General features: G+C 40.9%; 1 protein-coding gene across 1 annotated transcript in view; it reads right to left on the bottom strand.

Moving 5' to 3' along the window:
- The window catches only part of SMARCC1 (SWI/SNF related BAF chromatin remodeling complex subunit C1), a 191,170-nt gene that overhangs the window by 110,292 nt on the left and 57,254 nt on the right, over positions 1-23,624 (bottom strand). Inside the window, exons 6-11 of the mRNA XM_038004010.2 lie at positions 20,386-20,455; positions 15,400-15,469; positions 15,188-15,263; positions 13,633-13,758; positions 8,739-8,860; positions 3,295-3,419 (exon numbers count right to left, since the gene is read on the bottom strand). Of these exons, the coding sequence (XP_037859938.1) occupies positions 3,295-3,419; positions 8,739-8,860; positions 13,633-13,758; positions 15,188-15,263; positions 15,400-15,469; positions 20,386-20,455 (589 nt within the window). The remainder of the gene's footprint in view (positions 1-3,294; positions 3,420-8,738; positions 8,861-13,632; positions 13,759-15,187; positions 15,264-15,399; positions 15,470-20,385; positions 20,456-23,624) is intronic.

Below are 23,624 nucleotides of genomic sequence, written 5' to 3'. Positions count from 1 at the left end.
TGAAATTGATGAAACATCTATTGTGTGATATCACACGTCATGGTAAAATATAAATGTGTTCTTTCGAAGACAGAGAAAAAAGCAAAATGTCTGCTTTCTAAACCGCTATTAAAATTATAGTGGAGGTATAACGTAACTGGAGGTTTGTGTAACAGAAAATCCTAAGAAATGTACAAAAAAGTGCCAGAATACATGATTTTTTAAAAAGCAACAGAATACACGGTCAAAAATTAAGGAATATTAATTCTCTTTCTACATACTAGCAAAACATAAGTGGAAAATTTTAAACTTTCAGTAACAAAAAAAATTGAGATATAAATTTAACAAAATGTGAAAGACCTCATAATAAAACATACAAAACACAGAAGAGGAAAAATTACATTAAACGCTGGTGCTAAGACTTACATGGAAAAGCTAAGAGCTATAATAGCAAAAACAATATTGAAAAATGTGAACAAAAGTTGAAGTTTACTCAATTTCAATACTTACTAAAAAAAACTACAATAACTCAGGCCCTGTGGTATTAAGTACAATGAGATGGTTAGAATAGAATACTGAATCTAAATGTAGACATGTGTGATGATTTTCAACAAAGGCATCAAAATAGTTCAATGTGAGAAGTAGTGTCTTTTCAGCAAATGGTATGCAAACAACTAAATACCTATGTGGGGAATAAAATAAACTTCGACCCGTAATTCATAACATCCTCAAAATCAACTTTAAATTGGGTCACAGACCTAACTATAAAAGCAGAAGGCATAAGCCTTCTGCAAGAACACACAGAAAAACACATTTACAACACTAACATAGGCAAAAAATTTCTTAGGACACAAGAAGTTAAGAGCACCTGTCCTCCAAAAAAAATAAGTGTTAAGAAAATGAAAATCCAAGGAACTGTCAATAGGGGCTTGAACTGGTTATACTTAAATTCAGAAAAATCAAATGCTTGAATGGTGTAATTTATAAATTCACTAGAGAACAGAAAACCAATAAAAAGGACAACTACCAATTCTCCTGCTTATTTTTTTTTTTATCCTTTAATCCCTCCATCTGGATGTCAAGAACTGCTTGGGACACTTTCCTTGCCATCTTTGTCACCTTTAGCCATAGTGCTTTAGCCTTCGACCAGACAACACACCATCAGCTGAGTGCAAAATACAGACAGACCAATGCTGATGAGCCTAGCTTCTCCTGGTATTCTTAACTGTCCTGTATGTATATACATATATACACCCAGTGCCCATCTTATACATATGTATATTGTCCTATATGTCTATACATATGTATATTTCCTATATGTGTATGTATATATAGGTATGTACATACATATGCATATTGCCCTACATGTATATACCTATGTATATATACATATATACCCAGCGCCCATCTTATTTATCAATTGCTCTGTCTTTAGTGCCATATAAACCATATAGTCTTCTTTATCAATTGCTCTGTTTAGTGCCATATAAACCATATAATCTTCTCCTATTTTTAACCGTATACTTTCTGAGTTTTAGTAACTCATCTTACTTTTAGATCCAGATGGCTTCCTATATTTTACAAATTTCTCAACAATGTACAAATGTACAAATTATGTTCTGGTTTTTCCTAGGCTTTTTATAATACTCTTTTCTGTCACTGCATAAGTTTAGCACAGGAGAGATAGTTATATGCTTCATATACATCTTAATCTAAATCCTAGATTTTTTTTCTACTTTTTCATTATTTTTCATGCTCACAGAATAGTAAAATAAAAAAGAGATAACTTATAATTTACTACAATCCTTCATCTTAGGCTGTTTTGAAGAAATTGTAATTCAGCTTCTAATAACCAGAAAAAGTTCTAATTCCTCCTGTTATTTCAATAAAGTATATTTAAAAAACAAAAAACTAATATCTTTAATGACTTAGTTTCTAGTTCCCAAATTTTAAATCTCCACTTTCTAGATTCCAGTGAAATTCTATAAACTCAGATGATTAGTAGGAGAGTTATAATTCACCAACTGATATATATAGTCATATATATAGTCTCTTATTTACAAGCTGTACCCACAAAGATGGGTGGAGAAGGCTAATAAATCATAAAACGCCAATCATAGGTCTTTACTTTTTAAAGTATGCTAGAACTTATTTTTTTTAAATCTGATCACTGGCTCACTGAGGACACAAGCATTTAATGATCAATAAAAAATACCTTATCAATATTTAAAGAACATTTTGGCTTTTTTATGTTTGTTGTTTTTGTTTTTGAGACTGAGTCTCACTCTGTCACCTAGGCTGGAGTGCAGTGGTATGATCTCAGCTCACTGCAACCTCCGCCTGCTGGGTTCAAATGGTTCTTCTACCTCAGCCTCCAGAGTAGCTGGAATTACAGGCGTGCACCACTGTGCCTGGCTAATTTCTGTATTTTTAGTACAGATGGGGTTTCACCACGTTGGCCAGGCTGGTCTTGAACTCTTGACCTCAAGTGATCCCCCTGCTTTGGTCTCCCCAAGTACTGGGGTTACAGGTATAAGCTACCATGCCCAGCCCACTCTGAATTTAATTACACTGAATAGAAGTCAGGTCAGAATTTACGTAACTGGTAACTAAGGTTCATCACACTTAGAAGAAATTCATTACTGGAGATCTTCAAATTTGCATTCACATAAAGCATTCCCTAGAGATTTCAATAAGTTAAACTGTATATAAGTACATACTCCACTTTTTCATATGAATATGATTCTGTTGCAATTTAAAAACCATTAATTTCAACACATTCCTAAATTTAAAGTTGTTTTTGGTCGCTGTAAGTTTTCTCAATAAACAAAGAGTAGGGCTGGGCGCAGTGGCTCACGCCTTTAATCCCAGCACTATGGAAGGCCGAGGCGGACGATCACAAGGTCAGGAGATCGAGACCATCCTGGCTAACACGGTGAACCCCAGTCTCTACTAAAAACTTCAAAAAATCAGCTGGGTGCGGTGGTGGGCGCCTGTAGTCCCAGCTACTCGGGAGGCTGAGGCAGGAGAATGGCGTGAACCCAGGAGGCGGAGCTTGCAGTGAGCTGAGATCGCGCCACTGCACTCCAGCCTGGGCGACCGAGAGAGACTCCGTCTCAGGAAAAAAAAAAAAAAAAAAAGAGTAAAACTACTCAAATGATTACAGAACATTCAAAAATGATATCCATAAAAGGGATAATCTATTCATACTTGAAAGTCGAGAACTGTGGACTCACAGCAAGCAATGACTCATCCCATGGTATTGCTGAGAATGACTAAATTACGTCTAACACTCTCATGCAGAATAATACAAACCATTTTTGGGAAGTACTACTTCTTCTATATTGGGTACAGGTGTTGGGTCTTCCATATCCTTGGTTAGATCTTCTTGCTCGTCTTCCTCTTTCTGACTTCTGCGCTTCCCATAAAGGCTAGCTTGGCTAAAACATACAAGGTATATGAAATATAAACAAGATTGATTATTGCTACTTATAGCAAACAGTTTCTGAGGCTGCACACCTTCATTATTTGTAGAATATATGCTCAAGATCACTTTAAAAGACAAACAGTAGGTCGGTCGCAGTGGCTCATGCCTGTAATTCCAGCACTTTGGGAGGCTGAGGCAGGTGGATCACTGAGGCCAGGAGTTTGAGACCAGCCTCGCCAACATGGCGAATCCCTGTCTCTACTAAAAATACAAAAATAAGCCAGGCATGGTGGCAGGCGCCTGTAATCCCACCTGCTCAGCAGGCTGAGGCAGGAGAATTGCCTGAACCCAGAAGGTGGAGGTTGGAGTGAGCTGAGATGTCGCCAGTGCACTCCCACCTGGGTGACAGAGGGAGACTCCATCTAAAAAAATTTTTAAAAATAAAAAAGGCAAACATTAAAAAGAAAAAATTAAATAACTTCCCCCAAATTACATCTAACCAGCCAATAAAACAAAAATAAAGGTTAACAGGCATAAAAAATGGACAAAAAATCCTACTAGACAATTGCTGGCACTATCACAAAAGGGACTTAAATTAGTGTAATAAAAGAAGAACTGCTAAGGAAATATGATATATTCTAAGATTATAAGCAAAGATATGTATCATTGTGTTTTAATGGCCATTTTATCATCCAAATATCAGGAATGGCAAGTAGAATCCCTAAACATAGTACTAAATCTACCGTATAAAATCGTCCACTGCTCTTGCACCAAAAATTCAATCAAATTATTATTAATTTTTAAAACTAATAAATGCCAGGGGGCTCAAAAAAATAAACCCAGTAATGATTCTTTACCTTTAGGGATTACAAGGGATATACAACAGAAATCCTTACCTCACATAACAGGATTCACAGAAACACAGAGAAATACAATAGAAGTATTATATTTCAGTGCAGAGAAATGAATAAAAGTACCAAGAAAATACATCATAGAGAGGTTGTAAGGACTGAAGGTTAGAGTTAAGTTGAACTTTGAGAATTGTTTAACAATTCACTAAGAGGTAAGGGCTGGGTGTGGTGGCTCATGCCTGTAATCCAAGAGCAAGGGAAGGCCAGGAGTTCGAGACTAGCCTCGGAAACAGAGCGAGACCCCATCTCTACCAAAAAACAAAAAATTTAAATTTTGAGACAGGGTCTCACTTTGTTGTCCAAGCTGGAATGCAGTGGTGCAATCACAGGTCACTGCATCCTTGAACTCCTGGGCTCAAGTAATCCTCCTTCCTCAGGCTCCTGAGTAGCTGAGGCTATAAGTGCACACCATCATGCCCAGACTATTTTTCTTTAATTTATTCTAGATATAGGGTTTCACTATGTTGCCTCAGGTGATGTCAAACTTAAGCGATCCTCCTACCTTGGCCTCCCAAAGTTCTGGGATTACAGGCATGAACCAAGGCTCCTGGCCCAAAAAGTTTTGTTTTCTTTTCTTTTGTTTTGGTGGGGGCGGAGGGAGGAGACAGTCTTGCTCTGTTGCCCAGGCTGGAGAGAAGTGGCACGAATCTCAGCTCACTGCAACCTTCGCCTTCTCAGGTTCAAGCAAATCTCATGCCTCAGCCTCCCCAGTAGCTTGGATTACAAGGGTGCGCAACCATGCCTGGCTAATTTCTTTTGTATTTTTAGTAAAGATGGGGTTTCACTATGTTGCTCAGGCTGGTCTCTAACTCCTGAGCTCAGGCAATCTGTCCACCTCAGTCTCCCAAAGTGCTAGGATGACAGGCATGGACTATTGCACCCAGCCTCCAAAAAGTTTTTAATGCTAAGCCAGGCATGGTGGCATGCACCTGTAGTCCTAGCCACTGAGGAGGACTGCTTGACCTCAGGATTTTAAGGTTACATGATTGCACCACTGCACTCCAGCCTTTATTCTGCACCCTGAATATTCTGCATTGTCTTTTTTTAATGATTATTTATTTATTCTTCAGCAGATGTTATTATACTAATTTAAGCCCCTAATTTATTTTTTTATTTTTTATTTTTTTTCTGCCAAAGAGCAAGATCTTGTCTGGCAAAAATAAACAAATGAAATATTTAAAAAAAGACAATGCTTCAGGATGCAGAATAATGGCCAAAAGGTATAAGAAAAGAAAAACACACTTGCTTTGGGAAGTACTGCATAGCAATCTAAAGTGCACTGTGAAGTGACAGTGGAAATGGAGAAAAAGCTGACTGAAACAGCATGCTGGGCCAGCCTGAGTTCTACAGTGCAGAAAGAATGCTCAAAGTTCCCTTTGAGGGATGACATACTGGCTTAGGTTAGAATAGGATACATAAAGTAAAACTGTTTTCCAAATAAAAATCACATGAGTTTTTTTGTTTGTTTTTGTTCTTGTTTTTTTTTTTCTTTTTTTTTCTTTGAGACGGAGTCTTGCTCTGTCACCCAGGCTGGAGTACAGTGGCGTGATCTCAGCTCACTGCAAGCTCCGCCTCCCAGGTTCACGCCATTCTCCTGCCTCAGCCTCCCTCGAGCAGCTGGGACTATGCCCAGCTAATTTTTTTTTGTATTGTTAGTAAAGACTGGGTTTCACTGTGTTAGCTAGGATGGTTTCCATCTTCTGACCTCGTGATTCACCTATCTCGGCCTCCCCAAATCCTGGGATTATAGGCATGAGCCACCGTACTCAGCCTTTATTTTTTTTTAAACAAAAGGAAGGAAAGTACACTTGGAAGAGGGCTAAGCAGGCAACTTGAAAGACAAGTGCTACACGATGATTTTTTAAAAGCCTATAAACCTAAAGGCAGCAGAGAGATAAAATACTTAAAGGGGAAGAAAACATACAATGCAGATGAATGAAACAAAAGTTGGGAAAACAGATTTCAAAATATTTTCTTTTTTCTTTTTTTTTTTTTTTTTTTGAGACGGAGTCTTGCTCTGTAGCCCGGGCTGGACTGCAGTGGCCGGATCTCAGCTCACTGCAAGCTCCGCCTCCCGGGTTTACGCCATTCTCCTGCCTCAGCCTCCGGAGTAGCTGGGACTACAGGCGCCCGCCACCTCGCCCGGCTAGTTTTTTGTATTTTTAGTAGAGACGGGGTTTCACCGTGTTAGCCAGGATGGTCTCGATCTCCTGACCTCGTGATCCACCCGTCTCGGCCTCCCAAAGTGCTGGGATTACAGGCTTGAGCCACCGCGCCCGGCCTCAAAATATTTTCTAATTATATTTTCAACATAATTCTAAGGAGAAACGTAAAATGAGAAAAGGTGTGGTCATTACAAGGCAAATGTATTCCATTAAAGTACATGCATACATATATTTTAGAGAACTCAATCTGGTATGCGTTACATTCAAAGTAGAGGGTACATGTCACCACTGTGAGCCTCAAGCCTCCTAGGGATCACATTTCGGTTCAATAACCACTGGTGTCCCGGCACCCCATTTTATCTCATCATAGTTGACAGTGCTCTCCCTGCAAAGATCTCATGTAGCTCCAAAATCTCTGAACAGCAACAGCAACATTCAGACTAGAAATATAAGAAACAGGCTAGGTGTGGTGGCTTATGCAAATAATCCCAACACTTTGGGAGGCCGTGGTGGAAGGACTGCTTGAGACCAGGAGTTTGAGACCAGTCTGGGTAACAAGGAGAGAAAACATCTCTACAAAAAATACAAAAATTAGCTGAGTGTGGTACTGCGCACCTGTAGTCTCAGCTACTCAAGAAGCTGAAGTAGGAGAATTGCCTGAGCCCAGGGGATAGAGGTTGCAATGGGCTGAGATCACACCACTGTGCTCCAGTCTGGGCAACAGAGCAAGACACTGTCTCAAAAAAAAGATGAAATGTTAAATATATATAAAAGGAATGTAGGCCAGGCATGGTGGTTCACGACCCTGTCTCAAAAAAAAAGATGAAATGTTAAATATATATAAAAGGAATGTATGCCAGGCACGGTGGCTCATGCCTGTAATCCCAGCACTTTGGGAGGCTGAGGTGGGTGGATCACGAGGTCAGGAGATTGAGACCATCCTGACCAACATGGTGAAACTCTGTCTCTACTAAAAATACAAAAAAATTAGCTGAGCGTGGTGGCGCGAGCCTGTACTCCCAGCTACTTGGGAAGTTGAGGCAGGAGAATCGCTTGAATTTGGGAGGCGGAGGTTGCAGTGAGCTGAGATCGCGCCACTGCACTTCAGCCTGGCAACAGAGCGAGACTCCATCTCCAAAAAAAAAAAAACCTGTAAAAAATAAAGTTACCCCATAAACAGCTAATGAAAAATCTATTTTTATAATTTCATTTTTCACGTCATAATACATATGGGCTCAAAAACTAAGTTTTTAAAGGTTTTTTGATGACTGTAACTTGCTTAATAATATACGAAACTAAGAGGTTTTTAAATGCACCTAAAGACTTCTATTAGTAAGAGTGTTGTCATAACTACCCTTCAGGAAGTAATATGATTCAAGGAATCTTCTGGGAACAGATATGCTAATGAGGGTAGGAAGGAAAGTCTATATAAGGAAACTGCAGGAGAGATGATGTCAATTGTACATTTACACTTCAATCAACATCCAAAAAGTTGACTGTCACATGAAAATAATCAATTTACAGACCATAATTATCTTGCTAAGTCTAAACTATAAAAATTATAATGAAAATATTTTAAGCTACACAAACCAGAAATTATGTATCTTAATATATACCAATTATTAACTACCATATACCATTTATTAAGTGTGTATTTAAGGCCAGGCAATGTGCAAAGGCTTTAAAGTCTCATTTAACCCTCAAAACAATCTATTCGGTAGAAATCATAATCCTCATTCAACCAAAGCTCACTAAGTACAAAAGTTGTACTGCCATGCTTTGCTGAACATCAAGCAGCCACGTATTCACCTCTTCTATGAGTTCATTTTGTCACAAATGGGACAAATGGTAAAATCAGAAAAGGAGACACTAAACTTGATGAATATAATGTCTTAAACTCCTTACCAGCCATGCTTCTCAATACATACTTAGATACCAAAAAAAAAAAAAATCCAAGTGATTTTCCAGGCTCAGCCTCCCAAGCCTCATAAATCCAACAGCCAGTTCCACATCTCCTTGTGTAGAACGTTTAACAAGCATTCCAAACCTAACATTCAAACAGGCGTGCACCACCATGCCCAGTTAATTTTTATATTTTTAGTAGAGATGGGATTTCACCATGTTGGCCAGGCTGGTTTTGAACTCCTGACCTCAGTTGATCTGCCTGCCTTGGCCTCCCAAAGTGCTGGGATTATAGGTGTAAGCCACCACATCCGGCCTGTTTTAACGCCCTTTGAATCATGTAATTGTTCTTACCCTTTCTTGCCACTTTTCTTCCGTGATTCTGTTGGTGTCGGAGGGGGAGGCGAAGGCGAATGTTTCCTCTTTCGAGCATTAGCTGATGCTTTTCTATCTCTTCTTTCTGGACTTCTGACTGGCTAGGAAGAAGTAAATGGAAATAAATATCAGCTATCTTAGCTCCTCAGTTTCTACAAATCCTTGGCAAAAGGTGAGTCTCCACAAACAAAGACAAGAGCATATCCTTAGTTCAGAGCAAATGAAAAGAGTATCATTAATCATCCAGGAACACCAGTAATCAAGAAACTTTCCCTGACCTTTCAGGGGATATATATCATCAATGGAAGTGTCAGCTATCAGTTATTCAAACTATGCTATAATAGACATGCTGAAACCCTGCACAACTAAAAACTGGTACTGTTCACATTCTATGTTTTGAGGTGGGAAATGTATTTCAATAACTACTGGAAAAATATGAAATATACTCTATTAAACCGACAAAATACAAAGACAGGCCAAATGATCCTGTGAAAATGTAGCATTATAGGAATTACTCTTAATCTCTAAAATAAATAGAAGATAACTTTATGTCATAAGAAATGTTAAGCAAGATGGCAACATAATTTAGAAGTCAACGTCTGGCCGGGCACGGTGGCTCAAGCCTGTAATCCCAGCACTCTGGGAGGCCGAGATGGGCAGATCACGAGGTCAGGAAATTGAGACCATCCTGGCTAATATGGTGAAACCCCGTCTCTACTAAAAAATACAAAAAAAAAAAAAAAAAAAAAACTTGGTGGCGCCTGCAGTCCCAGCTACTTGGGAGGCTGGGGCAGGTGAATGGCGTAAACCTAGGAGGCGGAGCTTGCAGTGAGCTGAGATCGGGCCACTGCACTCCAGCCTGGGTGACAGAGCGAGACTCGGTCTCAAAAAAAAAAAAAAAAAGAAGTCAAGGTCTAGGGCCGGGTGCCATGGCTCATGCCTGTAATCCCAGCACTTTGGGAAGCCGAGGTGGGAAGATCACTTGAGGCAAGAGGCAAGGAGTTCAAGACCAACCTGTCCAACACAGGGAAACCCCATCTCTACTAAAAATACAAAAAAATTAGTGGGGTATGGTGAAGCATGCCTGTACTCCCTGCTACTCAGGAGGCTGAGATATGAGAACTGCTTGAACCCAGTAGGCGAAGGTTGCACTGAGTCGTGATCATGTCACTGCACTCCAGTCTGGGTGACAGAGCAAGACTCTGTCTCAAAGAAGGAAAAAAAGAGTCAACCTTTATAAGTAAAAACTATCCTGGTTTGCAGATGATACAATTGTATACATAAAAAAAGCTACCAGACCTAATGAACAAGTTCAGGAAAGTTGCAAGACATAAGACCAACATACAAAAGCAAGCCTGCAGACAGTAACTACCAATTTAATAAAACAGACTATCATAAAGAAAAAAACACCTAAATGATCAGTACTAGATTAGGTAAAAGCATGAGAGGCATAAGTAAATAACCTAAAATTAAAACATCAATTAGGCTGGTCATGGTGGCTCACACCTGTAATCCCAGCACTTCGGGAGGCCGAGGCGGGGGGAATGCTTGAGCCCAGGAGTTCAAGACCAGCCTGGGAAACATAGTAAGACCTTGTCTCTACAAAAGCAAACAAAAAAAAAGTTAGCTGGGTTTAGGGGTATGCGTCTGTGGCCCGAATTACTCAGAATACTGAGCCGGGAGGATAGCTTATGCTCAGGAGGTCAAGGTCACAGTGTGCTATAATCGCGCCACCACACTTCAGCGTAGGTGACAGAATGAGATTCTGTCTCACGCCAAAATGAAAAAAATCCATGAATTAAATGTTAATTTTCTCTGTTGCCATCCTATTCCTTTCAACTGTATTTCCATTGAGAAGCTCCATGGCATCAAACTGAGAACCTTGAACACCTTATGAGTATGTAATAGCAGTTTGAAAAAAATCTAAAGGATATACACCTTTGAATGATACAATAAATCTGAAGTTGAATTTTTTTCTTTTTTTTTCTGAGACAGGGTCTCACTCTTGACACCCAGGTTGGAGTGCAGTGGCATGATCTCAGCTCACTGCAACCTTCACCACCCGAGTTCAAGCGACTATGGATCACTGCAGCCTTAACTTCCTGGGCTCAATTGATCCCCCTCACCTCAGTCTCTCAAATGGCTGGGACTTCAGTTGCGCACCACCAAGCCCAGCTAATTTTTGTATTTTCTGCAGAGACAGGGTCTTGCCATGTTGCCCAGGCTAGTCTCAGACTCCTGCGCTCAAGCACTCCACCTACCCTGGCCTCCCAAAGTACTGGAATTACAGGCGTGAGCCACCATGCCCAACCCTAAATTTTTAAACAAATATCCATTTTTTTTTTTTTTTTTTTTTTTTGAGATGGAGTCTCGCTCTGTTGCCCAGGCTGGAGTGCAGTGGCCGGACCTCAGCTCACTGCAAGCTCCGTCTCCCGGGTTCAGGCCATTCTCCTGCCTCAGCCTCCTGAGTAGCTGGGACTACAGGCGCCCGCCACCTCGCCCGGCTAGTTTTTTGTATTTTTTAGTAGAGACGGGGTTTCACCGTGTTCGCCAGGATGGTCTCGATCTCCTGACCTCGTGATCCGCCCGTCTCGGCCTCCTCCCAAAGTGCTGGGATTACAGGCTTGAGCCACCGCGCCCGGCCCAAATATCCATTTTTATATAACCTCCTAAAAATAAATGAATAAACAAACTAAATCAGAACAGAAATGGGTATGAACTGGTCGGTTAAAGAATGTAATGTAGAAACTGGAATATTCCTAATGACAAAAAAGCCTTGAATTAAAATATATTAAGGGAAAGCAAATATGTAAGTGTCTCTTCTGGAAGGGTTAAAATAAGAGAATATGGAAGGGTCATCAGCACCATAAGACTGGTGGGAAAAAAAAAATTTGCCGAGTCCAATTCCAAAACAAACAAGAACCAACTGCAAGTAAAAAGGTATGACAAAGACTCAACTGTAAAACATTTTTCTCTTCTCTTTTTTTTTCTCTAATTTTTTTTATCATTTGAAGAGACGAGGTCTTGCTACATTGCCCAGACTGGTCTCAAACTTCTGGGCTCAAACAATCCTCCCACCTCAGCCTCCATAAGTGCTGGGATTACAGGTGTGAGTCGCTGGGCCCAGACATTTAACATTTTTGTTTCCCAATATTTTTCCTAAAAATTGGCAAGGCATGGTGGCTCATACCTGTAATCCCAGCACTTTGGGAGGCCAAGGCTGGTGGATCAACTGAGGTCAGAAGTTCAAGATCAGCCTGGCCAAGATAGTGAAACCCCATCTCTACTGAAAATACAAAAATTAGCCAGGTGTGGTGGCACGTGCCTGTAATCCCAGGTACTTGGGAAGCTGAGGCAGGAGAATCACTTGAACCCAGGAGGCAGAGACAGCATTCAGCCAAGATCGTTCCACTGCACTCCAGCCTGGGCAACAGAATGAGACCCCGTGTCAAGAAAAAAAAAAAAATTAATGTGAAAAACAGTAAGGTTTTCATAGTAAAGTCACAGCACTGAAATAGGTATGAAAGAACTGTACTCTGCATGTCAGTGGTTCAAAGAATATCCATCTCTAAGATGTTTCAACAAAGTAAAACAGGCCAGGCGCGGTGGCTCAGGCCTGTAATCCTAGTACTTTGGGAGGCCGAGGCGGGCGGATCACCTGAGATTAAGAGTTCAAGACCAGCCTGGCCAACATGGTGAAACCCCATTTCTACTAAAAATACAAAAATTAGGCAGGTGCGGTGGCGCGTGCCTGTAGTCCCAGTTACTTGGGAGGCTGAGGCAGGAGGATCGCTTGAACCCAGGAGGTGGAGGTTGCAGAGAGCCAAGACCGCACCACTGCACTCCAGCCTGGGCAACAGAGTGAGAATCTGTCTCAAACAAACAAACAAACAAATAAATAAAGTCAAACAATACCCCAGGAAAAGGAACCAGAAGTCTCTAAAGCTACCACAAATCCAATACTAACACCCCTTCTTCTCAGTGTCAAATTGTCTTCTAGTGACACCTACCGCACGAGTTGTGCCTTCCACAAGTTGTGCCTTACAAGGAATCACGGGTAAATATCTAAGCGCCTGAACTTCTCAAAGGATTAAATGATATAAAATGTCAAATCATCCACCCTCAGAAAAGCGGATTGAACTATAACTGTTAAGATGTTTAAGGCCTGTACTTTACACTACCTACCATCTGTGGTTTAACAGTTAAATTTAAGAATATTAAACAGGTCGGGCGTGGTGGCTCATGCCTGTAATCCCAGCACTTTGAGAGGCCAAGGCACGTCACCTGAGGTCAGGAGTTAGAGACCAGCCTAGCCAACATGGAGAAACCCTGTCTCTGCTAAAAATGCAAAACTTAGACAGATGTGGTGGCAAGCGCCTATAATCCCAGCTACTTGGGAGGCTTGAGGCAGGAGAATCGCTTCAACCCAGGAGGCAGAGGTTGCAGTGAGCCGAGATTGTGCCACTGCACTCTAGCCTGGCCAACAGAGCAAGACTTTGTCTCAAAAAAATATATATACATATTAAACAAAATGAGTTTTCCATAGGAAAACCAACGGCTACATTAAATTCTGCTATGATGATATTATACTTCAGATCTAGTGGGCAAAATCAGCTATACCACTGCCCTTCTGCATGGGCCACTTTAAATCTTAATAACCTTTTAAGATTTTCATACCCCTTTTTGGGAGGTTATTAGCTTCTAAGATGGCTGTTACAGCCACTTAGGAATTTTCACCTGATGGCACATCAGCCATCAGGTAGATGTGAAAGTTCCTAAGTGGTTTGTATATGACAATTTATTGATGAAGATGTAGTAACATTTAGGCTAAGAAGACAGACTTAACGGTGAGAAATCATGCCAAAGAAAATACCTCTTCATTCTTGGTTGAAATCCGCTGACGAAAACTCACAGGCTTCCTATTTTCATCCACCTCATAATCCTCCTCATTCATCCATTCATTGAAAATATCAGTGTCCAAAATCCATTTCACATGAACCTAAAACCATATCAAATCATGAATATCTACATAAATAACAAAATCACTCAAGGTTTTAAAGTATTGAAAAGGAAACACGCTGATTTATTTTCAAAGCCTCAAATGCATAAAACACATTAATAACGTAATACTACTAATGATATATGAGGTATACTCTGGAGCCTAGTTTCCTTCCTAAAAATGTGATACCATAGTAAGTAATCACATTCCCAGTCTTAAACTTCTGATACTATAATCTACAGGGCAATAAATGTCTAAAAATCCTTCAGTAGTACTTCACAACATTACATGGTTCATGAGTCATATGGCTTACTCCTTTACTATTAGATGATAGTATAATTTCAACATTTAATTTCCAAAAATAGTTAAAAATAGAAAAATCTGCAAGAAGAGTACAAAGTAGTGCTTCTGTTTTGGACTACTCTTGCAACCTGTACAATTAATTTTTTTGTTTTGAGACGGGGTCTTGTTACAAAGGCTGGAGTGAAGTGGTGCAATCATGGCTCACTGCAGCCTCAACCTCCTCAGCTCAAGCAATCCTCCTGCCTCAGCCTTCCAAGCATGTAGCTAGGACTATAGGGCACTTGACATTATGCTCAGATAATTTTTTTTTTGGTAGCTCAGGCTGGTCAAGCAATCCTCCTGCCTTAGCCTCCCAAAGTGCTATTATTACAGGTATGAGTCACCATGCCCCACAAAGTTTAAATTATTTCCACTTCAAAAGTTGACTAACAAGTCAGTGTATGGACTCTTACTACATTATGGTAGAAATGATTAATAAAGTAAGTCTACATCCTTCTAAAAGTCACACAGGCACAGCTTCCAAGCTTTCCAAATGACATCATCAGTGATGTTCAACTCTACTCCTCACACTCCTCTCTCACAAACCACAATCTGACCTGCCTTTGGATTCTCCTCAAACATCAAGCACTGCAGACATCTCATCTAAGACCTAGATAATAAAGTCTTCGTAGCCATGCATATCTTGTAAATGGATGACAGGAAAGGGAAACCAACATTCTGTATCTCCTTAGAGAGACTGCTTAGAAAACAGCTGAGAAGAGCTATTAGATTATTATAATAATTTTTTTTGGCCGGGCACGATGGCTTACACCTATAATCCCAGCACTTCAGGAGACCGAGGCAGGCGGATCACCTGAGGTCAGGAGTTTGAGGCCAGTCTGACCAACCTGGTAAAACTCCGTCTCTACTAAAAATACAAAAATTGACCAAACATAGTAGTGTGTGCCTGTAGTCCCAGCTACTTGGGAGGCTGATGCACGAGAATCACTTGAACCCGGGAGGCAGAGGTTGCAGTAAGCCAAGATCGCACCACTTCACTCTAGCCTGGGCGACAGAGTGAGACGCCATCTCAAAAAAACAACAAAAAAAGAGATTACTATAAGATTTTTTTTTTTAAATCATTTACCTTCCATGGCTTTTCTGGAATTGGTGGATCTTCAATTTCAGCATCAACATCATTACTATGGACCCAAGTATCATAGCTATAAAGGAACAAATGAGAAAAATGACTACACACAAATCAACAAATTGTCACTATTCAGAAAATAAAACTATAAATAAATGTGCCTTCCTTTCACAGAAATCTTTATACCAGGTCTCACAGCAAATGAACATTACCTGTCTGGGTAAAAGCCCCAATGCACTAACACTTGCTTGTCTTTTCTCATCACCGGTCTCAACCATTCTTCTGAAAGAGAAAAAGAAAAAAATTTTACTCAAACTGACAAAATAATGAAGAAACTATTATTTTTAGCCCTAATTTTTACTAAGATGTTTTAGTTTGCTAATGAACAACATTTTTCCAACATGCCATTGCTGGTTTAGAAAGAAAAAGTTTTCAAATTGAGTACTATCTACCAGATTAAAGGGAAATTTCTCAGTCTTTCAGACTTACCAAACTGTAGGTCTACTATCTATCACTCGACAAAACCAATTATCCACTGTGGTAAAATACTCCCATCCCATTCTCCTGCCAGCCTCCCCTCTCTCTTCTACCCAAGTAATAATCATCATATTATTTAATGCTTCTCTTCCCATGGTGAACCTCTCATCCCTCTTTCTGTGAGGCTTAGCAATTATTACACATCTTTCCAGATGTAAACTGTACTTCATCTCATTGATGAAAGTTTTACTAACTACTCTGCTTCCTCTAGATTCCCTTTTTCTGATGTTCTGTAAGTTATACAGTGCTACATCAAAGTTTTTATCAAAAATACTATTTTTACTGTTCTTTAACTGCCTCATACCTATTAATTTAGCCCTCCCAACAAGAGTGTAAGCAATGTGATTACATATTGTAGACTTTTTTTTTCAAGTTTCCTTTCCAAAGATAAGTGCAAATTACACAATAAAGTGATTTTTATTATTCTAATCATAGTTAAATTACCTCCACATTTCAACAATGGTTATCATGTGCTTCTTTGGTAGTCTGAATTTAGCTTAGAAAATGTATGCCTAATAGCAAGAGAGAAGTTCTGAAGCAAGCCTCCTTAAAGCCCAAGAAACAGCAAAAAAAAAACAAAAACCAACCAGACCTTAGTAAATTAGCCAAGTAAAAATTACTTTCCAGTGCTGGTTTTAACAAGATATAGCCTTGTTTTCACTGAATAAAGCCATGAAGCCCCTACACCTGTGCTGTTTTTAAAGTATACAATGACTCACCTAACCATCTCACAAGAAAGTGAAAGGGGGCCAGGTGTGGTGGTTCAAGCCTGTAATCCCAGCACTTTTGGAGGCAGGGGCAGGAAGATCACTTGAGCCCAGGAGTTCAAGACCAGCCTGGGCAACAAAGTAAGACTCGGTCACTTAAAAAATTTAAAAATAAAAATAGCTAGGCATGGTGGTGTGCATCTATACTCCCAGCTACTCAGGAGGCTGAGGCAGGAAGATCACTTGAGCATATAGTTTGAGGCTGCAGTGAGCTATTAATAAGTGCACTCCTGCACTTCAGGCTGGGCAAGAGTGAGTCCCCACCTCAAAACAAAAGGTGAAAATGACAGAATCAGGTCCTGTTCCCTAACCTGGTAACTCAACATGGCAGAGGAAAAAAAAAAAAAAAAGAGTGTCTTGGTGGTATTCTGACTAGTAAAAGCTGACTTTCAGAATACTGATTATCTTGTCAAAGACTATGCACTTTAATGAGAAAAACAAGAAAACATATCTTTCCTAACCACAGCTGACTTTGATACAAATTTTGACTTTTTTTTCTTTTTTGAGATGGAGTTTCACTCTTGTTGCCCAGGCTGGAGTGCAATGGTGCGATCTCGGCTCACCGCAAACTCTGCCTCCCAGGTTCAAGCGATTCTCCCGCCTCAGCCTCCCAAGTAGCTGGGATTACAGGCATGCGCCACCACGCCTGACTAATTTTTTTTATTTTTAGTAGAGACAGGGTTTCTCCATGTTGGTCAGGCTGGTCTCAAAACTCCTGACCTCAGGTGAACTATCACCTTGGCCTCCCAAAGTGCTGGGATTACAGGCGTGAGCCACTGTGCCCGGCCAAAAAAATTTTTGATTTTTTTTTTTTTTTTTTTTTTTTTTTTTAAGGCGGAGTCTCGCTCTGTCGCCCAGGCTGGAGTGCAGTGGCCAGATCTCAGCTCACTGCAAGCTCCGCCTCCCGGGTTCCCGCCATGCTCCTGCCTCAGCCTCCCGAGTAGCTGGGACTACAGGCGCCCGCCACCTCGCCTGGCTAGATTTTTGTATTTTTTAGTAGAGACGGGGTTTCACCGTGTTAGCCAGGATGGTCTTGATCTCCTGACCTCATGATCCGCCCGTCTCGGCCTCCCAAAGTGCTGGGATTACAGGCTTGAGCCACCGTGCCCGGCCAATTTTTGATTTTTATCAAGACAATTTTTTTGGTTTTTTTTGTTTTGTTTTGAGACAGAGTCTCGCTCTGTAGCCCAGTCTGGAATGCAGTGGCACGATCTCGACCTCGGCTCACTGCAAGCTCTGCCTCCTGGGTTCACACCATTCTCCTGCCTCAGCCTCTTGAGTAGCTGGGACTACAGGCGCCCGCCACCGTGCCCAGCTAATTTTTTTTTATTTTTAGTAGAGACGGGGTTTCACTGTGGTCTCATCTCCTGACCTCGTGATCTGCCTGCCTCGGCCTCCCAAAGTGCTGGGATTACAAGCGTGAGCCACCACACCCAGCCAAGACAATTTTTTTAATTGTCTTTGAAAAATTTCCTAATAGCAGAAACAACAAGAGGTGTGAGATGTAAACTCACTCTCTTCCCAGGTATTATAAATTTATACCCAGGAATTAATTTATAGAAGTATGGCTGAATGACAAGAGTAAGGCCAATGCCACTGAAAGATGAATTACTTACATATCCCAAAAGAAGGGAAAGAACATACCATGCAGAGCCACTGCAGAAGCATCACAATAGTCAAGAGGTAGAAGACAGGAACAAGGGGAAGCCTAAGCCAAAGCCTGTATTGGGGTTTCCATAGAAAAGGTAACACGGGGCAGAGTAAACAGTTTAGGGTGGGGATGGCTGAATAATTCCAAGAAACATTGGGGCACAGAGGTTGTCTCTAATTGCCTAGTACCTCACCCTGGAATGATTTAGAAAAGGGGAAATATTGGTTTGGTGTGTGAGTTAGATAAGGAGATGGTTACAGCTATATACTCAGATTGGTTGGTTTACATATGAAAGATGTGCTCCTAGAGAAGTTATTATCTTTAGAAATTAGCTAGCCCTCAAAAGGGCAATCTCTCCCCAGGGCATCAAATGCCAGAGCAACACAAATACAGAAAATAAAAATATACAGTTAATATAATAATTAGTATAATATAAAATACAGTTAATAATTAGCATATCATACAGTTAATATAATAATTAATTGAAATTAGCTTAGCTAGAAGAACAGAATTGGGTTTTTTTGTTGGTTTTTTTTTTTTTTTTTTTTTTTTTTTTTGACACGGAGTCTCACTCAGGAGGCTGAGGCAGGAGAAACACTTGAACCCGGGAAGCGGAGGTTGCAGTGAGCTAAGGTCGCACCACTGCACTCTAGCCTGGGTGACAGAGCAAAGACTCCGTCTCAAAAAAAATTTTTTTTAAAAATTCCACTGTATGTATATGCCACATTTTGTTTATCCATTCATCTAATTATTTTAACGTAGGTTTTAGATATTTTCCTCTTTTACCAATAGGAATCTTTTTTTTTTTTTTTTTTTTTTTTTGGTAAGAGAGAGTTTCACTCTTATTACCCAGGCTGGCATGCAATGGCACAATCTCAGCTCACTGCAACCTCCGCCTCCCAGGTTCAAGCGATTCTCCTGCCTCAGCCTCCCGAGTAGCCAGGATTACAGATACCTGCCACCACACCCGGTTAAATTTTTGTCGTTTTAGTAGAGACCAGGTTTCACCATGTTGGTCAGGCTGGTCTTGCACTCCTGACCTCAGGTGATCCACCTGCCTCAGCCTCCCAGAATGCTGGGATTACAGGCCTGAGCCACAGCGCCAGGCCTTGTTTTTTAAGACATAAGATTTCACTATGTTGCCCAGGTTGGAGTGTAATGGCTATACACAGGCACAATTATCACACACCACAGCCTCAAACTCCTGACCTCAAGTGATCCTCCCACCTCAGACTCCAGAGGAGCTAAATACAGGCACATATGACCACACCTGGATTTAACCACCTTATTAGTCCGTTTTTTTTTTTTTGAGATGGAGTCTCCTTCTGTCACCCAGGCTGGACTGCAGTGGCGAGATCTTGGTTCATTGCAACCTCCACATCCCAGGTTCAAGTGATTCTCCTGCCTCAGCCTCCCAAGTAGCTGGGGTTACAGACAGGTGCGAGCACACCTGGCTAATTTTTGGTATTTTTAGTAGAGATGGGGTTTCACCATTTTGGTCAGGCCGATCTCAAACTCCTGACCTCAAGTGATCCACCTGCCTTGGCCTCCAGAAGTGCTAGAATTACAGGCATGAGATACCACGTCCGGCCCTTATTAGTCTTTCATAAGAACCACTTGACATTGCTGAATATCTCACTAATGTGTATTTTCTACATCATTGATTTTTGCTCTTTAATTATTTCCTTTTTTCATTAGGTTTAATTTGGTGGTGTTTTTCTAATTTCTTGAGAAAGATGTTTGGACCACTGACTTCTAACCTTTCTCTTTTCCTAATATAAAGAAATAAATGTTCCTCTAGGCACAGCTTCTACTACATCTTTTAAAAGTTAATGTTGGCCGGGTGCAGTGGCTCACACCTGTAAACCCATCACTTTGGGAGGCCAAGGTGGGCGGATCACAAGGTCAAGAGATCAAAACCATCCTGGCCAACACGATGAAACCCCATCTCTAATAAAAATACAAATATTAGTTGGGCATGGTGGCGAGCACCTGTATTCCCAGCTACTCAGGAGGCTGAAGCAGAAGGATCTCTTGAACCCGGGAGGTGGAAGTGGCAGTGAGCTGAGATCGCGCCACTACACTCCAGCTTGGGCAACAGAGACTCCATCTTAAAAACAAAACAAAACAGAACAAAAACAAATAAAAAGCTGGTTATTCTGTTTAAGACTTTGAGGATATGACATAAAATCCATATGGTATGATGTATGAGCTTATCCGTTCACAACGCAAAACCAACTTACCATCATCTTGTGAGGAAGAATATGGGTAAATGTGGTGGGAAGCTTTTGACTTCTCATCCGTAAATGTTCCCTGGAAAGCAAATGAACAAAAACCACAAAAATAAAGCACATGGCAAATGAACTATGAGATCCCAGATACAAATTCCATACAAATTCTAAAAGCATGGTTTTACTTATAGACTTTATTTAAAAAGTATTGCTTATTTTTAGTCAAATAAAAAAAATAGTGATTAACAACAATAAACCAAGAAATTGTCCACACAGTTTAGACTGCTGTATAGAAAAAGTAATTCGAGCATCTATTAGCTAGTTCTCTACAGATCTCTCTCTTTCTGGGTACCCATATCAGTAATATGGGTACTACTAATTTTTTTTTTTTTCCTGAAATGGAGTCTTGCTCTGTCACCCAGGCTGGAGTGTGTGGCAGCACAATCTTGGCTCACTGCAACCTTCTCCATCTCCTGGGTTCAAACAATTCTCCTGCCTCAGCCTCCTGAGTAGCTGGAATTACAGGCACCTGCCACCACACCTGGCTACTTTTTCTATTTTTAGTAGAGAGGGGGTTTCACCATGTTGGTCAGGCTGGTCTTGAACTCCTGACCTTAGGTGAGCCGCCTGCCTTGGCCTTCCAAAGTTCTGGGATTACAGGTGTGAGCCACTGTGTCTAGCCAGGTACTACTACTTCTTAAAATTACTTCCAAGGTCATCACAAATTATCATTATTTAAAGTGAATCAATGCCGTTTCTGGCCTTGAGCCATAAGCTAGGACTATGTGCAAGCATAACACAGAAATATTGTCAAGTTCAGTTTCAGACCACTGTGATAAAGCATTACAAAATTAGTTGCACAAATTTAGTTTCCTGACGTATATAAAAGTTACATTTATGGCCAGGTGTGCTGGCTCATGTCTGTAATCCTGGCACTGTGGGAGACTGAGCCAGGTGGATCACCTGAGGTCAGGAGTTCGAGACCAGAGTGGCCAACACGGTGAAACCATGTCTCTACTAAAAATACAAAAATTAGCTGGTGTGGTGGCACATGCCTGTAATCCCACCTATTCTGGAGGCTGAGGCAGAAGAATCACTTCAGCCTGGGAGGCAGAGCTTGCAGTGAGCCAAGATGGCACCACTAGCTTGGGGGACAAAGTGAGACTCCGTCTCAAAAAAATAAAAAATAAGTTACATTTAGGCCAAGCGCAGCTGCTCACACCTGTAATCCCAGCACTTTGGAAGGCTGAGGTGAAAGGATCACTTGAGCCTAGGAGTTCAAGACTAGTCTGGGCAACACAGTGAGACCTTGTCTCAAATTTAAAAATTAGCCAGGCAGGCTGGGCGCGGGGGCTCAAGCCTGTAATCCCAGCACTTTGGGAGGCCGAGACGGGCGGATCACGAGGTCAGGAGATTGAGACCATCCTGGCTAACACGGTGAAACCCCGTCTCTACTAAAAAATACAAAAAAAAAAAAAAAAACTAGCTGGGTGAGGTGGCAGGCGCCTGTAGTCCCAGCTACTTGGGAGGCTGAGGCAGGAGAATGGCGTAAACTCGGGAGGCGGAGCTTGCAGTGAGCTGAGATCCAGCCACTGCACCCCAGCCTGGGTGACAGAGCGAGACTCCGTCTCAAAAAAAAAAAAAAAAAAAAAGCCAAGCAAAAATGCCTGTAGTCCCAGCTACTTAGGACGTGAAGTGGGAGGATCACTTGAGCCCAGGAGTTCAAGGTTGCAGTGAACTATGATTATGCCACTGTACGTTAGCTTGGGCAAGAGAGTGAGAGAGACCCTGTCTCTCAAAACAAAAATCAAAAGTTATGTTTACACGGTTTTAGAAAACAACGTATATACCTTAATTTAAAAATATTTTATTGCTAAAAAATGCTAACAATCACAGCCGGACCCAGTGGCTCACACCTGTAATCCCAGCACTTTGGGAGGTCGAGGCGGGTGGATCGCCTGAGGTCAGAAGTTCGAGACCAGCCTGGCCAACATGGTGAAAACTGTGTCTACTAAAAATACAAAAAATGAGCTGGGTGTGGTGGCAGGTGCCTATAATCCCAGCTACTCAGGAGACTGAGGCAGGAGAATCCCTTGAACCCTGGAGGCAGAGGTTGCAGCGAGCCGAGATCACGCCATTGCACTCCAGCCTGGACAACAAGAGCAAAATGCCACCTCAAAGAAAAAAAAAAATGCTAACAATCATCTGAGACTTAAGCAAATCAGTCTTTTTGCTGATACAGGATACTGCCTCAATGATGCTGGCAGCTGACTGATCAGGGTGGTGGTTGCTGAGGGTTAAGGTGGCTGTGGCAATTTCTTAAGATAAGTCAACAGTAAAGTTTGTCACATTAATTGACTACTTTCATAAACGATTTCTCTGTAGCATGTGATGCTGACAGCATTTTACACACAGTAGACTTTCTTTCAAAACCCTGCTGTTTGCTTTATCAAGTAAATTTATGTAATATTTAAAATCCTTTGTTCTCATTTCAACAATGTTAACAGCAGCTATGCCAGGAGTAGATTCCATGTCAAGAAAGCACTTTGTTCATCCATAAGGAACAACTCTTTCATATGTTCAAGTTCGGTCATGAGATCATGGCAATTCAGTCACATGTTCTGGCTTCAATTCAAATTCTAGTTCTCTTATTTGAACCACGTCTGTAGCTAAAGTCTTTAACCCCTCAAAGTCAACCATAAGGGTCAGAATCCACGCCTTCCAAACTTCTGTTACTGTTGATATTGTGACTTCTGATGAATCACATGTGTTCTTAGTGGCATCTAGAATGATGAATCTGTTCCAGAAGATTTTCAATTTACTTTGCCCAGGTCCATCATACGAACCATTAACTATAGCAGCTATATCTTTACAAAATGTATTCCTTAAATAACAAGACTTGAAAGTCAAATTTCTCCTTAAAACATGGCTGCAGAATGGAAGTTGTGTTACTATGCATGGAAATAACATTAATTTCCTTGTACATCTCCAACAGAGGCTTTGGTGACTAGGTGACTGTCAATGAGCAGTGGTATTTCAAAAGAAATTGTTTTTTCTGAGCAGTAGGTCTCTACAGTGGGCTTAAAGTATTCAGTAAACCATACTGTAAATAGATGTGCTGTCATGTAGGCTTTGCAGTTTTGTTATGGAGCACAGGCAAAGAAGATGTAGCATAATCTATATGGCCTTTAGATTGTAAGAACTGCAAATGACCACTGGCTTTAACTTACAGTCACCAACTGCATTAAGCC

This window comes from Chlorocebus sabaeus, chromosome 22 (assembly GCF_047675955.1).
Source record: "Chlorocebus sabaeus isolate Y175 chromosome 22, mChlSab1.0.hap1, whole genome shotgun sequence".
Classification (NCBI taxonomy): Eukaryota; Metazoa; Chordata; class Mammalia; order Primates; family Cercopithecidae; genus Chlorocebus; species Chlorocebus sabaeus.
This window is presented reverse-complemented; position numbering and strand designations above follow the sequence as displayed.